This window comes from Trichechus manatus, unplaced genomic scaffold, assembly GCF_000243295.1.
Source record: "Trichechus manatus latirostris isolate Lorelei unplaced genomic scaffold, TriManLat1.0 scaffold00149, whole genome shotgun sequence".
In the NCBI taxonomy this organism is placed as follows: domain Eukaryota; kingdom Metazoa; phylum Chordata; class Mammalia; order Sirenia; family Trichechidae; genus Trichechus; species Trichechus manatus.
This window is the reverse complement of record NW_004444085.1, coordinates 3,334,404-3,351,794: the sequence shown is the minus strand read 5'-3', so window position 1 is coordinate 3,351,794 and position 17,391 is coordinate 3,334,404. Positions and strand designations below refer to the sequence as shown.

General features: G+C 38.3%; 2 protein-coding genes across 5 annotated transcripts in view; one reads left to right on the top strand and one right to left on the bottom strand.

Moving 5' to 3' along the window:
• Positions 1 to 1,290: 1,290 nt before the first annotated feature.
• Positions 1,291 to 13,535, bottom strand: IDI1 (isopentenyl-diphosphate delta isomerase 1). Of its 3 annotated transcripts, none has more exons than XM_004385880.3 (5): positions 13,432 to 13,535; positions 9,477 to 9,649; positions 8,768 to 8,860; positions 7,871 to 8,001; positions 1,291 to 3,624 (listed from the first exon to the last, which is right to left on the bottom strand). In XM_004385880.3, exons 2-5 carry the CDS (start codon positions 9,619 to 9,621, stop codon positions 3,307 to 3,309), a joined length of 687 nt encoding a protein of 228 aa, XP_004385937.1. In that variant the 5' UTR covers positions 9,622 to 9,649; positions 13,432 to 13,535; the 3' UTR covers positions 1,291 to 3,306. The 3 variants fall into 3 exon arrangements, with proteins under 3 accessions (XP_004385937.1, XP_023595917.1, XP_023595918.1); XM_023740149.1 differs by lacking the exon at positions 13,432 to 13,535 and adding an exon at positions 13,238 to 13,371; XM_023740150.1 differs by lacking the exon at positions 13,432 to 13,535 and adding an exon at positions 13,055 to 13,219.
• WDR37 (WD repeat domain 37) overlaps positions 13,382 to 17,391 on the top strand; it is a 138,400-nt gene continuing 134,390 nt past the window's right edge. For both annotated transcript variants that reach the window (XM_023740139.1, XM_023740135.1), the window contains exon 1: positions 13,382 to 13,512. The gene's annotated coding sequence lies outside the window, so the exon portion shown is untranslated. The remainder of the gene's footprint in view (positions 13,513 to 17,391) is intronic.

The window sequence follows — 17,391 nt, the reverse complement described above, 5'->3', positions numbered from 1 at the left end:
ACAATAGCAAAAAGATGGAAACAACCTAGATGCCCATCAACAGATGAATGGATAAACAAACTATGGTACAAACACACAATGGAGTATTATCCAAAGATGAAGAACCATGATATATCTGTGAAGCATCTCACAGCATGGATGAAACTGGAGGACATTATGCTGAGTGAAATAAGTCAATCACAAAAGGACAAATACTGTATAAGACTTCTACTGTAAAAACTCATGAAAATATTCACACACAAAAAGAAACAATCTTTGTTGGTTATGAGGGATTGGAGGGGTGGGGGGGAATACTAAATAGACAGTAGATAAGTGGTAACTTTAGTGAAGGGTAAGACAGTACACATTACTGGGGAAGCCAGCAGATGTACAAAGAAATGTCATGAAGTTCCACAGACACATCCAAACGCCCTGAAGGACTGAATTGCTGGGTGGAGGGCTGTGGGGACCATGGTCTCGGGGAACATCTAGCTCAATTGGCATAACACAGTTTATAAAGAAAATGTTCTACATTCTAACTTGGTGAGTAGTGTCTGAGGTCTTAAAAGCCTTTGAGTAGCCATCTAAGATACTTCACTGGTGTCAACCCTTCAGGAGCAATGGAGAATGAAGAAAACAAGATACAAAGAAAATATTAGTCCAAAAGCACTAATGGACCACAACTACCACAGCCTTCACCAGACTGAGTCCAGTACAGCTAGATGGTGCCTGGCTACCACTGTTGACTGCTCTGACTGGGATCACAACAGAGGGTCCTGGACACAGATGGAGAAAAATGTAGAACAAAATTCTAACTCACAAGAAGAAAAAAAAAACAAGATTTACTGGCCTGACAGAGACTGGAGAAACCCCAAGAGCATGGCCCCCAGACACCCTTTTAGCTCAGTAATGAAGTCTCTCCCGAGGTTCACTATTCAGCCAAAGATGAGACAGCACCATAAAACAAAAAGAGACTAATGGGGCACCACAGTCCAGGGACAAGGTCTAGAAGGCAGGAGAGGACAGGAAAGCTGGTAGTAGGGAACCCAAGCTTTAGAAGGGACAGTCATGGAGTTGTTAATCATTGTCATAGAACAATATGTGTACTGTTTAATGAGAAACTATTTGTTCTGTAAACCTTCATCTAAAGTACAATAAAAAAATTCCAAGAGTCAAATGAGAATGAAAACATATCATACCAAAACCTCTGAGGCACAGCAAAGGAAGTGCTTAGAGGTCAATTTATAGCAATAGATGCACACATCAAAAAAGAAAGGACAAAGTCAAAGTATTAGCTATACAACTCAAACAAACAGAAAGGTAACAGCAAAAGAAGCCCACAGCCATCAGAAGAAAGGAAATAATAAAGATCAAAGTAGAAATAAATGAAATAGAGAACAGAAAATAAAAGAATCAACAAAAGCAAAAGTTGGTTGACAGGTAAATGAAATCGACAACCACTGGCCAAACTGACAGAAGAAAAACAAGAAAGCATGCAAATAACACAAATAAGAAATGAAGTGGGGGACATTACAACAGACCCAACTTGCTGTAACACTTACAAAGTACCAGGTAATGGTCTAAGGCTTCACTCTCTAATACAGTACACACTAGCCACATGTGGCTACTGAGCAGCTAATTATGTGCGGCTTTCAGCCTCAAACTTCCTAGAAAGCGAAACTAAAGAACTAGAAATAATATTATAAATTCATTTCAAACTATCTAGCATTTATCTTGCTTAAGCTATTACAGGAAGATTATTCTATTAAAAATTTAACAATCTAGACAATAGCATAAAAATGTGCTACATTTTTATTATTTTTATTTTTCAATAAAATATTTGCTACATAAAATAGTCTTGCTTAAAATTTTAAGTTAACTGTTCAGGATTAACAAGAAGTGATTTTTTATACTGAATTTATAAACTGCTTAACTTTGTAAGAAACAAATTTTTTTCTTCATTATTTATTATTACATAGCATTTAAGGATAATAAAGATGTCCTAAGATTTCAAATCTAAGAAACCTATGGCCAATAGTTTAAAAAACTGCGTAAGTCAAGATACAAACTTAAATAATACGTATCTATTCCATAACTTGACTCTATTTAACTTGAATGTTAGCCTTTTCTGTTCTTCTCCCCCCACTCCCCCTTACAATATGCCTGACTTTGTACAACTCTGCCTCCTTCCCACCCCCTGTGGACATCTGGCAATGTCTGGTGTCATTTTTGTTTGTCACAAATGGGAGGCGTGCTACTGGCATCTAGTAGGTAGAACCCAAGGGTGCTACTAAACATTCTACAGTTCATGGGATGGGTTCCAAAACAAAGAATTATCTGGCCCCAAATGTAACTGGTGTCAACATTAAGAAACTCTGTTGCAGAGTACGACCTAATTACCACTTTATGAATAGCCTTTCTTGACTGTAATTCTGAAAACACATACTTTGCTCATTGGCAGACTATTTAATAAGTCTAGTGGCGCAGTGGTTAAGTGCTTGACTGCTAACTGAAAGGTTGGTGGTTCGTATCTACCAACTGCTCCATGGAAGAAAGATTTGCCAGTCTGCCTCTGTAAAGACGACAGCTTTTAAAACTCTACAGGAAGTTCTACTCTGTCCTACAGGGTCACTGTGAGTCAGAATTGACTTGACGGCAACAGGTTTTTGTTCTGGTTTATTTAAAAGAAGATTTAATCTAATCAGTATCCATTCCTGCTTACGAACAAAATCAATGGTTGACTTTAAATATCAAAAAGATAATTTCAGAATGATTAAACCACAAAATCAACCTAGAATGATAGAAATTAGGGTATGTAACATTTAATTTCCCTTTAACCTGCTTGACTAGTTTAATCTGTTAATACTGAAAGTTAATCAGGACTGTTTTAAAGTAGCTAAACAAGTAGTTTCCTTTGCACATTTTTCTGGACCACGATAAGAATGCAGTGATACATAAAGCGACCAGCAAATAGCAAAGTGCTCAACAAATATTCTGAAAACATTTATCACAACAATATAAAAAATGAAGAGCTTTGCTTACTAGTTCAAATATGTCATAGACATGTTTTTGGACAGGTTAAATTTTTATTTATTCTCTCTTTTTTTAACTCTCTCATGTCTTCTCTTACAAACAGCAGTGCATATGTATGAGTATGTGATACAAAATTAAGTCCTTTTCACACATATTCTAGTCGTAAAAGCATCAATGTATCAAATCTGAGTCCTCCTAATAAAGAAGCAAATTTAAAAGCAAAATACACAACCATCATTCTAAATTCACTACAGAGAAATTTTTCAGGCCTTTACTAATCATTCATCCCCACTTTCACATTCTGTGTATCTTCTCATGTTCGACAAACTGATTCAAATGATTTAAGTTATCCCACCATTTGAAAAGAAAAGTCTCTGCAATAATTTTAAACCACGGAGTTATCTTAATTTCACCACTGGCTGCTTTTTTCAGAATATTTTCTAGTTCTTCCTTTGACACGTAACAATAGCTTTTAATCTCATTAGGATCTGGATTCAAAGTTACATTCTTCCTCACAAACAAAATGTAATCAATTTCATGTTCACCCCAAACATCATCAGACTTAGCCTTGTAGTGAATTCGTGTTAGATAATTAATTTCTTCTGGTGGAACCTATGAAAAACAGAATAGTAAAAATGTCAGTAATTTAAAAAAAAAGTAATCTAAAAATAACTCACTGCAGTTCAGTACATCCTGAACAGGAGTATACTTTGAGGTATGTTAGGTGTCGATTTGGAGCCCTGGTGGTGCAGTGGTTAAAGAGTTACTGCTGCTAACCAAAAGGTTGGCAGTTCAAATCCACCAGCCACTCCTTGGAATCCCTATGGGGCAGTTCTACTCTGTCCTATAGGGTCTCTATGAGTCAGAATCAAATCAATAGCAATGCGTGTGGGTGGGTGCCATTAAGTCATGACCAACTCATAGTGACCCTATGTAAAACAGAACAAAATACTGCCCTGTCCTTCGCCATACTCGCAATCGTTGTTATGCTTGAGCCCACTGTTGCAGGCACTGTGTCAATCCATCTCGTTGAGGGTCTTCCTCTTTTTCACTGACCCTCTACTTTATCAAGCTTGATGTCCTTCTCCAGGGACTGGCCCCTCCTGATTTAACATGTCCAAAGTACGTAAGACAAAGTCTCGCCATTGTTGCTTCTAAGGAGCATTCTGGGTGTACTTCTTCCAAGACAGATTTGTTCGTTCTTTTCAAAACCCATGGTATATTCAATATTCTTCACCAACACCACAATTCAAAGGTTTCAGTTCTTCTTCAGTCCTCCTTATTAACTGACCAGCTTTTGCATACATATGAGATGACTGAAAATACCATGGCTTGGGTCAGGCACACCTTCATCCTCAAAGTGATGTCTTTAGTTTTCAACCCTTTAAAGATGTCTTTTGCAGCAGATTTGCCCAGTGCAATATATCATTTCATTTCCTGACGAATGCTTCCATAGGCATTGATTGTGGATCCAAGTAAAATGAAATCCTTGACAATTTCAATATTTTCTCCATTTATCACGATGTTGCTTACTGGTCTGGAGCCCCAGTGGCACAGTGGTTAAGAGCTACGGCTTCTAACCAAAAGGTCTACAGTTTGAATCTACCTGCTGCTCCTTGGAAACCCTATGGGGCAATTCTACTGCGTCCTATAAGGTCGCTATGAGTCGGAATCGACTCAATGCTAACAGCTTTGCTTATTGGTCCAGTTGTGATGATTTTTTTTTTTATGTTGAGGTACAATCCGTACTGAAGGCTGTGGTCTTATCAATAAGTGCTTCAAGTACTCCTCACTTTCGGCAAGCAAGGTCGTGTCATCGGCATATTGCAGGTTGTTAATGAGTCTTCCTCCAATTTTGATGCCGCTTTCTACTTCATATAATCCTGCTTCTTGGATTATGTGCTCAGCATACAGATTAAGTATGGTGAAAGTATACAGCCCTGATACACATCTTTTCTCATTTTAAACCATGCAGTATCCCCTTGTTCTGTCCAAACAACTGCCTCTTGATCTATGTATAGGTTCCTCATGAGCACAATTAAGTGTTCTGGAATTACCATTCTTCACAATGTTATCCATAATTTGTTATGATCCGCTCAGTCCAATGCCTTTGCACAGTCAATAAAACATAGGCAAACATCTTTCTGGTATTCTCTGCTTTCAGCCGAAATGCATCTAACATTAGCAATGATATCCCTTGTTCCATGTCCTCTTCTGAACCCGGCTTGAATTTCTGGCAGTTCCCTGTCAATGTATTGCTACAATTACTTCTGAACGATCAGCAAAATTTTACTTGGGTGTGGTATTAATGATATTGTTAGATAACTTCAGCATTCTGTTGGATCACCTTTCTTTAGAATTGGCACAAATATGGACCTCTTCCAGCTGGTTGGCCAGGTAGCTGTCTTCCAAATTCCTTGGCACAGACAAGTGAGCACCTCCATCGTTACAACTGTTTATTGAAACATTTCAACTGCTATTCTTTTAATTCCTGGAGCCTTGTTTTTTACCAATGCCTTCAGTGCAGCTTGGACTTTTTCCTTCAATACCATCAGTTCTTGATCTTATGCTACCTCCTGAAACGGTTTGTCTACCAGTTCTTTTTTGGTACAGTGACTCCGTGTATTCCTTCTATCTTCTCTGGATGCCTTCTGTGTCATTCAATATTTTCCCCACAGAATTTACCATTGCAATTCGAGGCTTGAATTTTTCTTCAGTTCTTTCAGCTTGAGAAATGCTGAGCATGCTCTTCCCTTTTAGTTTTCTAACTCCAGGTCTTTGCACATTTTATTATAATACTATACTTCATCTTCTCAGGCCATCATTTGAAACCCTCTGTTCAGCTCTTTTACGCCATCATTTCCTCTGTTCGCTTTAGCTACTTTATATTCAAGAGCAAGTTTCAGATTCTCTTCTGACATCCATTTTAGTTTTTTCTTTCTTTCTTGTCTTTTTAATGATCTTTTGCTTTCTTCATGTATGATGTCTGTCCACAACTCGTCTAGTCTTTGGTGATTAGTGTTCATTGTGTCAAATTTGTTCTTGAGATGGTCTCTAAATTCAGGTGGGATATATTCTAGGCTGTATTTTGGCTCTTGTGGACTTGCTCTGATTTTCTTCAGCTTCAATTTGACCTTGCATATGAGCAATTGATGGTCCGTTCTGCAGCAATCCCCTGGCCTTTCTGTGACTGATGATATTGAGCTTCCCCATCGTCTCTTTCCACAGATTTAGTCAGTTTGATTCCTGTGTATTCCATCTTGTAAGGTCTACATGTTTAGTTGCTGTTTATGTTGTTGAAAAAGGTATTTGTAACAAATAGGTCACTGGTCTTGCAAAATTCTATCCTTCAATCTCCGGCATCATTTCTATCAGCAAGGCCATATTATCTACCTACTTTTACTGATCTTATTTCCAACTTTTGCCTTCCAATCACCACTAATTATCAACACATCTTGAGTGCATGTATGATCAGTTATAGACTGCAGAGTGAAGTTGATAAAAATGTTCAATTTTTTCAGCTTTGGCATTAGTGGCTGGTGAACAAATTTGAATAATAGCATATTAACTGGTCTTTCTTGTAGGCTTATGGATATTTTATCACTGATAGTGTTGTACTTCAGGATAGATCTTGTAAAGTTTTTTTTGACGATAAATGCGATGCCATTCCTCTTCAATTTGTCATTCCTGGCATAGTAGACCATATGACTGTCTGATTCAAAATGGCCAATACCAGTCCATTTCAGCTCACTAATGCCTAGGATATCGATCTTTATGGGCTTCATTTCATTTTTGATGATTCCCAAACTTTCCTAGATTCATACTTCACACACTTCATGTTCTGATTATTAATGGATGTTTGCAGCTGTTTCTTCTCATTTTCAGTTGTGCCAGATAAGCAAATGAAAGACCCAAAAGCTTTACTCCATCCATGTCATTATGGTCAACTCTACTTTCAGGAGGCAGGCTGCATACCTTCCAACCTGAGGGGCTCATCTTCTGGCATTATATCAGACAATGTTCTGCTGCTATTCCTAAGGTTTTCACTGGCCAATTTTTTCAGAAGTCGACTGCCAAGTCTTTCTTCCTAATCTGTCTTAGTCTGGAAGCTCTGCTGAAACCTGTCCACCATGGGTGACTCTGTTAGTATTTGAAATACCAGTGGCATAGTTTCCAGCATCATGGCAACACACAAGCCACCACAGCATGACAAACTGATAGATGAGTTTCAGAGTTAGAGTTTTCAAAATATTAATCTCCTGTTGATGATACATGGAAATATCATTACCTTGTCAGTTTCAAAAGTCTAATTGTTTTTCCCATTGGACCACATATGCTGACTTTTAAAGCAATAATTATTAAAACAGAAAAAAAGCAGTCATTCATAGACTATACAACTGTTACTTTTTCCTTTACACTTTAAGATCATCTTTTGTTGGAAAGTAACTTACCATTTTAAGTAGATGAGACTATTTATCCAGAGATCTTATTTAAAGGGAACATTTCCAAGAAAAAAAACCATCATTATAATTCACGCAATTAGGTGTGTAGTTTGTATTCCTAAGGATTTCCACAAGAAAATATTTACCTTTGTTCTTATTAATTATAAAAAGTCAACCTTATATACTAGTTTACAGATAAATCCATCTCAGTTTTGAGCTAAATTCTGGTAAGTAATGCTAAATCGAATTTAAATAATCTTGAATAAAGATTCAATGTGTTTTCTGGGGCCAATTCATAACTCAAAAGGTTAAAAAGTAGAGAGCTACACTTGAATTTGAAAATTTTATAGAACACTTTGTAAATGTATGCTTAGATTTCAACTTGTATGGTTTTTATGTAAAGTAAAACTGGTTACCTGTTCCATGGGAATTCCTAACTCAGCTTTTAAACGCCTCTGTGCTGCTCGTTTTACTCCAATTGCATCATTTTCGTCAAATTCTCCTGGATTACTTAAAGGATGACTACAACAAGTATTGGTAAAACAACCTGGAAAATGTTAACACAGGTGTAGATTAACTTTTCTTCAAAGGAGGTCTGAAACACCAAGAAACAAATGGTTTTACAAGTAATAGAAAAATAAAATGATTCTTTAGGATTTTAAAATCAGTTATAATGGAATATCACTAATCATTTTGTAAAACAGACATCTGTAAGTAAGTTCTTTATTAATGCCTGATTAACCAAAAAGAAAATCAAGATATATAGATACAAAAAATACATATGTAAAGATACACATATACACACCCCTATCCCTTAACAGTTCTTATTCTTTACTGCTGTCTTATTAAGTTGTGCTCATTGTATAAGCTTCTCTTATGTAGAACATGAAATTATGTCACGCACAGGCTTTTCCTTTTGATGTTGGATACAAGGAAGTTCAGAGTTATTCTGTGCTCAGTGACACCATTACCTGGCAGGTTACCAGTACACTTTTATCTCCTTTTCCTTGAAACGTTTTCTAATTATCAAGCTCTATTTTATTAGTTTTCAGGGTTTAACAGTTTTAACCATTTTATGTACTCTTCCTAGGCATCTAAAATATACTTCATTTTGACCAAGGAAAACTACTCAGTAGGAAATAACAAGTAACAGATTCTCAGACGATTAAGAAAGTTTACCTCTAGTGTCAATCTTAAGAGCCTTTTCCACATTCCCAGGGATTAATTCCCAGTGTCATCTTTCTCACAAACAACAATAAAAAGTTATTTTAAACATAGGTCCCACCAATATACTGCGTATTAAGTACGCTAACCTGGAAAGGTAATTTTAGCATCTGATCTCTGTTGTAGCAGGAGCTTATTTTCTGTGTTGAATAAGAAAACACTAAAAGCTCGGTGCAATAATCCTGAAAGCAAAATAAATACCATTATTTTAGTTTTAAAATAGCAATTATTTGCCTGATTTTCGACTTGGAATTCAGAACAATATTAGTAAATTGTTTTTATTTTTCCTTTTTCCCATAGTCTTCAGCTTAGATAAGCCTCTGCATGGCTGTGATGGAGAAGAGCTCTGGCATACCGGCAAGGACGTCAGACACTGAGGAAAAGAAACGGGAATCTGTTGGCCAGCTCTGCTACCAGCCAACTTCCTTTCAGGGATATTCAGCACAGGTCCAGTCAGTCTTCTACTTCTGCAAAGGCACATTCTTTCCTTTATGACTCCTGCCTCTCTCCATCATTAGAAGACTTGACAACTGCTGTTATGTTAGGATTAGCCTATTCCTTCTTTTATAAAACAACCCTGAAGAAACTGGGTAAAAGACAGATGATGTGGAGAGACATATCTGTTAAATAGGGGAGGTAGCAACGTAGATTTTTACTAAACACACCTCTTTAACTAACTGGAGCCAAAGATAAAATATGAAGTGATTAAGAACCACATCTTTACCAGAGTACTTTTCTCAGCTAACCTGAAATGCCTAGGAAAATCACTTTACAAGGCAGAATATTTTAAAACGGCACCTTTCTCAATGTTTTCATTCAGGTGACAATTCTTTTTCGTCTCAGCCCCAATTCTGTTGTCATCTTCATCAATAAGAATGCACATCTCTGCCAGAAGTAGAACCTGCTGCTCATCGAGACCGTCAGTATTTATTTCAGGCATCATTACGGTGTGTCTGATCTGTCCTAAAATACTGAGAAGAGGAAAGAGGAAGAAAGGCCATTACCATATATTGTATTTCTTTGAAGATCACATACCAGTTAACCAATTGCTGTCGAGCTGACCCCAACTCACGGCAACCCCATGTGTGCCAGAGAACAATTGTGCTCTAGAGGGTTTTCAGTGGCTGATTTTTTGGAAGTAGATCACCAGGACTTTTTTCTAAGGCACCTCTGGGTGGCCTCGAACCGCCAACCTTTCAGTTAGCAGCCACGTGAGTTAACTGTTTGCACCACCTAGACTCCACATGAGCATAATGGGGAAACAATTATAGATCTCTGAACCCAATAAGCAATTCAGCCACTTCAAAAAACGGTATGAATTATATCTGTTCCTCCTATCTGCAGTATCACCGTTCTCTGTCCCCATCAGGGTCCCCCAATAATACTGCTGGCCTACCATTCAGCCCCAGCCTGGCCATCACTTCTCCTATAGGCAATCACAGCTGGCCTTTCACCATAGTTGCTCTCTTAATTACCACAGTCAATATTTCCTCCCAATTCTTGTCCTACAGAACCCTCTGCAGCACTTGATATAATCAATCTCTCTCCCTTTGTACATTTTTCCCCCTCATTTAGGAGACTGCCCATCTGTGAGCTAGCCCCAATCTAACTTCTCATCCTATTTTTCCACAAAAGCTTCTATAATATCTAGTAGGTATTCCTATAGCTGTCCCAAACTTTCTTTGCCATTCCTTGCCTCTGTATAGTTGCTCAACAATGCTATGTCAATCTGTTGAAATTCTTTTCTCAAAGTCCAATTCATGTCCCAAACATTCAATACACCAATAAGATTTAACCAGGCTTTCTCAATCTTGTTTCTAATCAGAAAAAAATAATTTGAGTGACTGTTTTTTCAATTTTTCCAAGGGCACATACCGTTCTAGAGACACAGGAGAAAACTTAATTCATTACACTCAATGACTGCATTAGGGCAGCCCTCCCCCAACTTTTTCCATAAAGAGCCAGACAGTACCAACCCTGCCTTTGTAGTACTAAAGTAGCCACAGGCAATGTTTGAACCAGACAATGTGTAAACTGAGCCTAGTCGTGTCCCAGTAAAACTTTGCTTAGGACTTTGAAATTTGAATTTCACAGTTTGCCCATCCCTACCTTAGTGCATTAAGGCTTATTCTCTCTCTGACCCCTGATTAAGCCCCCATACTGATTTAAGTTTAAAATACTATTAAAACACTTTCTATATCCTTCCCTATAACTTTTGCACATCCAGTAATTCCTAAGATCAGTGACCTTTGTATCCTTCAGAGCACCTTAGACATAGTAGGTCCTCAGAAAGTGTTCCTTGAATTTTTCCACACTATGTATTCTGAAGTCTCTGCACTCTGCTTTGTATGTGACTTTATTTCAAATAGTTAGATTTCTGAAATACTTTCAACAGAGTTCAAGCACACTACAGAATGCATACAAAATGTGTAAGTACAAAAATGGCTACTTGACAAAAAGTTCTCCCCTTAAACAGGGTGGGGGTGGGCTAAGTGTAGGAGGATTGTTAAGGGTTGCTGATGATGTGAGAGTTAAAATGAAAATATTTAACACAAAAAACTGAAAATATGCTTAGTGATTAAAACCAGAGATCAAGAAGAAAAATACTCTGGAAAGGAAACTTTAAAAGCCTACTTCAAAGTTAGCCACTTTTTAAAAAAGATGTATTTACAACTTTCATAGGCAAATTTAATACATATTAAAATCATTACTAAGGTAACTTTTATAACTACAGAATGGTGAGGCTTTTCAAAATGACAATCTTTTAAGTCACACTGCTCTTTCAAGATTTTTGGAACTTAAATCTTAAGATGGAACTTTACGTAATCACAAATATTTATTCACTTAAAAATAATACGTAGATCTAGGAACACATTACCAAAACCAAAAAATAGATTAAGCTACGTCTATTTATGTGATGCTCTTCATCTCTTCTCCTGCTTCACTACTAGAAATATCAGTCTCCTGAAATCTGTTTTTATCATTCCCTTGCATTTATGTACCACGTATATGTGTGTGTATATAAACAGAGAAAGGAAGACAGGGAGAGAGGTTTTACCACATATACACATATGCCTAAACAATATACTGTCGTAGCTTGTTTTTGGAACTTTATAAAATAGAATCATACTCTACGGAGTCTTGTGGGATTTGCCTTTTACTAAAGTTACTATATACGTAAATGGTCTTCCTTTTTCACTGCTTAATAGTGAATGATGAGATTTAAAATGCCCTATGCTAAAAAGGACTGCTTTAATAATGTATCTGCAGATTCATACACGAAGAAAAAGCAAAAAAAAAAGTTTTTAAAACGCGTGTGAACCATACACAAGCCACAAAATCTGCCAGTCATCTCAAGCTAGCAGAAAGACAAGTTGGGAAGGTGACTCACCTATTTCATCAGAGGAAGCAAGTGAACTGCTTCCCAGGTGGAGCGATTGTTAAGAGCTGGGCTGCTAACCAAGAGCTTGGCAGTTCGAATCCACCAGCTGCTCGTTGGAAAGCCTATGGGGCAGTTCTACCCTGTCCTATGGTGTCGCTATAAGTAGGAATTGGCTCGACGGCAACAGGTCTTTTGGTTATTCCCTTCCTGAAAGTCAAACTTCCCGAATATTATCAATTACCAAATACCTTTCTGATCAGAAAACCTCAGTGAACTCTAACCACCAAATGAAATACTTTCTAATCATGTATTTCAAGTTCTACCAACCGTTCTCTCCTTACCCGACTTTTCCTAGCTCACCGGCTCCAATTCAGCCATACACCCTGCTTTCCAGCGTCTACATTCAGAATCAATAGCACACACCACTCACCTGGGAACGCCTTCACCACTGCAAAACTTGCTTTCCAAATTAATATCTAGCTTAACTCTCCTTGGTTCTAGCGCCCCTAACTTCCTCTTGCGCCTTATATATATATATATATATATATTAATAATTGTATACAACCAGTATTTAAAATAAACGCAGAACGGAGGTAGGATTATACACACAACAATTTTAGATTTCCTGAAATGTAACGAAGTTCTAGGATTTTTCAAAAAAAGTAGGAAGGATTTAACAATTGTTGATCCCGGGCACATGTTTTCATGTATTTTTTAAAAAGAAAACGCATGCGCTTCCATCCATGGGGCTCATCCAATCATCTAAGCCGCAAAGATGCAGACACTCCGACATTTCGCCCTCCGCAGCATCTGCGCTCAGCCCGCGCGCTCCAGCCTCCAGTGCTTCGTGTAACGACACCGCTTCCCGACGAACGCGAGGACGCAGCCCTCGGGGAAGCGACCCCTGCGAAGTCCCGCCCCGAAGCGCCCCGGCCGCCCCACTTCTCCCAGGAGAGCAGAGCCAGCACTCGGACCCCACGGCCCTCTACCTTACCCCGAGCTCCTGCCGCAGTCGACCGGCCGGTCACTGAACCCGGCAACAAAAACGCCAGCCAAAGGGGGCCGTACGGCACGTCTCTTTTGGGCTCCGGCAGCTGTGCGTAGGCCCCGCCCCCAAGCGGAGCCGCCTACCCAGCGCCCACCAGCCCGAGCCAGCGCCACCGCAAACCAACCGCACCACATCCTAGCTGCGGCCAATCGCGCGCCGGCCCGCGCTTGACGTCCACAGATCGCCCGATGGCGCCACGCCTGGCGAGGGCGGGACTTCCCACATACAACTCCCCTTGTGCACCGCCTCTTCTTCTCGCAGCTGCCTCCACCGACCACTCGAATCGAGAGAAACGGTAGGGTGTAGAGATTTGAGCCACAGACCCCTGCGCTGCGAATCCGATGTCCTTACTGTCCCAAGCAGGGAGAATTAGGTGGTCAGCATGTCCTCCCTATCCTGCTGAGGTGAGGTTCCTTAACTGGGGAGGAGACTGCGGGAGGGAACAGGAAATAGACTGGATTGGTGGGCGCCAGCAGCCCACGTCAGCCAGCCAATCGTCCTCTCTGGCTTGGTTGGGCTTAGCCAATCCGTTAGCGGCAAGGGTTCAGGGCGTGCCAGAGACCTTGCGGAGGGTACGAGTTGACGTCGGAGCTTCTCTGGAAACTTCATGCTTTAAGGAAAGTTTGGTGGTTGTAAACCAGAATCACAGCACAAGACAGCAGGATGATTTCCTGAAAATATGTAGTTCTCGTCATAAAAGAAAATTATAGAAGGCATAATGTGGTATGCGGTAAAGCCGAAAGATTAGGACTTCTGACTGGGGTGAATTTAATGGTTTTAATCGAAATTAAAAAAACAAAAAATCACATATTAGTTTGGAAGACTTTTTTCCCAATGGGAACTACATTATTTGGAATCTTTGAAGAACCGTCTCTATAGACTCTAAAGCAGTGACATTTCCAAGGTGCTTTGAAACTAGAGAAAAATTGTTTAGCAAAGTTGATTGAGGTAGAGGCAGGCTTCTGCACCTTGATAGATTTATTTTGGCCTCGGAAAAAAGTCCTGATCATTTGCTTCTGAAAGGTCACAACATTGAAAACTCTATGGAGCAGTTCTACTCTGCACACATGGGGTTGCATGAGTCAGAATCCACTCCATGGCAGCCAACAACAATAATATTAAAGAAGCCATCTGGTGGCAAACATTTACTTATTCAAACAATTTAAAGGGAATAAATTAGGAATATTTTACTTCAGATTACATGTGAGATCATTTTTCATTTTTTAAATAATTACAAAATGTGTGCATAGTTGAAATAAAAGTTTATTTCCTCCGATTCTACGTGTGAAAGCTAAGATACTGAATTTGTTAGCGTGATGTAGTGTAGCAGTTCTCAAAACGTTTTGGTCTCAAGACACTTTACACTCTTAAAATTTGTTTAGGACCCCAAAGAGCTTTTGCCTATTGTTTATATCCATTCCTATATACCTTTATAAATTTAAATGTATTTATTAATTCATCTAAAAATAACAATAAACTCATTACATGTTAACATATTATCTTCTGAAAAGTATTTTTTCTAAAACAAAAAAAGAGGAGTGTCTTTTTAAAGAATTTCTGCAAATCTCTTTAATGTCTGACTTAATTGAAGATAGTTACCTACTTCTGCATTTAATGTCTTGTGTTATGTTGTCTTAGCTAAAGTTGATGAAAATCTGGACTCACACAGATATGTAGTTGGAAAATGGAGAAGTATTTTAGTAGCTTTTCCAGATAATCGTGGTTATTCCTTTTTGGTACTATACCAAAACACTGCAAGTCGTATTTTTTTAAAAGTTTAGCTGCTATGTGGAATCTGAAGCCAAATTAATGAACATTTCATACTCTGCTACATTCAAATTCGTTGATGTGGATTGCTTCTTGAATGCGTCTTTTTCCATGCATGATTTGATGATATCATGCATTGATCATTTGGAAAATATTGGTTCATTAAATTATACAGATATTCCAAATGTTGAAACATTTCATTATGCAGTATGTAAAAAAAGATCACATTTGTTAATATGATACTGATCTAATCAAAAGGTCTTTAGATATTAGGAAGCTGTCAAATTCTTGGTGAATACAAGTTTTTAAAAATTATTAATTTTTGAATGAAATTTTGTATTTTATCATTGGAAAGAAATATACTATCGGCTATTTTCCTTGATGTGACAGGCTTTCACTTATTTTTAAGAAAATGTCTTGTCATATACCTAGGTCTGAATAATCTGTTTGTCAATCATCCTTTCCAGTAACAATGAGGTTCTGTGAAAAAAGCAGCAGGCTAGTTTAGCTCAAAACTCAAACATCCTCAGGAATGCTTTTCTTCAAGACAACCATCATACTTCAGTATGTAGCAGAAATACTTGATGTGTACCTCATGTTTTGTTTACACGGAGTATTAAAAAGATGCATACTCAAGGGCTAAGATTATTAAAATTAATATTTTTTTTATTACTTCATGGACATTAGTGAAAGTGACATTTTGTTATTTACTGCAAATGTGTGGCCGTGCAGCATACAATGACTGCTAGTACAGTTTGGTGCCCCTGCCTTGATGAGTGCCAAGATACTACAGTTTTATCCTGTCTCCTCTCTGTTGCTTTTGCACTATTAGAGCATATACCAGCACAGTGAAAAAGGCAAAGAACATTTTAGTATTATTATGAGAATAGTTTTGATGTTACAGACCCTGAAAGGTTTTTTTGGGAAACTTCAGGGTCCTGTGGACCACACTGAGAACTACTGCCCTAAATTCACTACCTTAGAAAATTCTAAAAAGTGTAAGTAGGTAAGCACACGTTCCATTAGTCTTCAGAGCAATAATGCCATTGCATGTGATACAGTGTCTGTAAAACTCCATTGTATACTCGTTAGAGAATAGTAGTGAAAAACACAACCAACATCTTAGTATTATTAGTAAAACATTTTGACCTCAAGGGTCTCCTACAAGGGTCTTAGGAGCTTCTAAGGGATTCTGGACCACTCTTTGAGAACCGCTGATGTAGTGTTAAGCTTGCTGAACTCAGAAGACCTCAGTTCCTATCTGGGCTTTGCAACTCATTTGCTGAGTGATCTTGGACTAGAACTCCTGGCCCCAGTTCTTTCATCTATAATAAGAAAGAGGTTAGGTGGTCTTCAGGGTCCTTTCCAGCTTTAATTTTGCCTGTATTAGATGCAGTGTAAAGAGCCCTGGTGGCACAGTGGTTAAAGCACTCAGCTGCTAACTGAAAGGTCAGCAGTTCAAACCCACCAACCATTCCCCAGGAGAAAGATGTGGCAATCTGCTCCCATAAAGATTTACAGCCTTGGAGACCCTATGGGGCAGTTGTACTCTGTCCTACAGGGTCGCCATGAGTTGGAATTGATGGCAGTGGGTTTGGTTTGCTTAGATACTCTGTTAGGAGTTTTAAATTATATTATTTCAAATTAACAAAATAGTAAATATTCCAATGAGATAGTCTTATTTAAAAAATTTTCAGACAATATATACAAATTTGTGGTAATTCTTTTTCCTTACTCTTAAAAATTTCATGAGTGGTGTTGTGAAGTTGCCGAACATTACTTGAAGAGATATTAGTGTAACCCATTATGACGTTTCTTCTGATATCTTGTGTTCTAACTAGCCAAAAGTTCTGTGAAGATTTGGGATCCTAAAGGAAGAAGGGGGACTTTAGAGGCTATAGCATAGGTATTATTAAGTTAAAAGAGGGCTCCTTTGAAATATTTATTTAAAACCTAGAATTTAAACTTAGGAAAGACTAAAGGGAAATGTGCAGAAATGCTTATCATGTGTGAATCTATGCTGATTATAAAATGATATACAAATGTCAGATATTATCACCAAGTTTCGGGTGACTGAAAACATATCAGCTTGTGGAGTTGTAATTTGTTCTAGAAACATATACATTAGATGCATTGTTATACTAACCAGTTGCCATTGAGTTGATTCTGACTCATGGTGACCCCATCTGTCAAGAGTAGAACTGTACTTCATAGGGTTTTCAATGACTGATTTTTTGGAAGTTGATCACCAGGCCTTTCTTCCGAGGTGCATCTGGGTGGCCCTCCACCTTTTAGTTAGTAGCTGAGTGTGTTAACTGTTTGTACCACTCAGGGACTCCATTGATACATTAAAACTATTACAGTCGAGTTAATTCCTACTTATAGCAACCCTATAGGATGTGGTAGAACTGCCCCATAGGGTTTCCAAGACTGCCACACCTTTCTCCCATACAGCGGCCAGGGGGTTCAAACCACCGACCTTTCAGTTAGCAGCTGAAAAATTGAATGATGCAGGA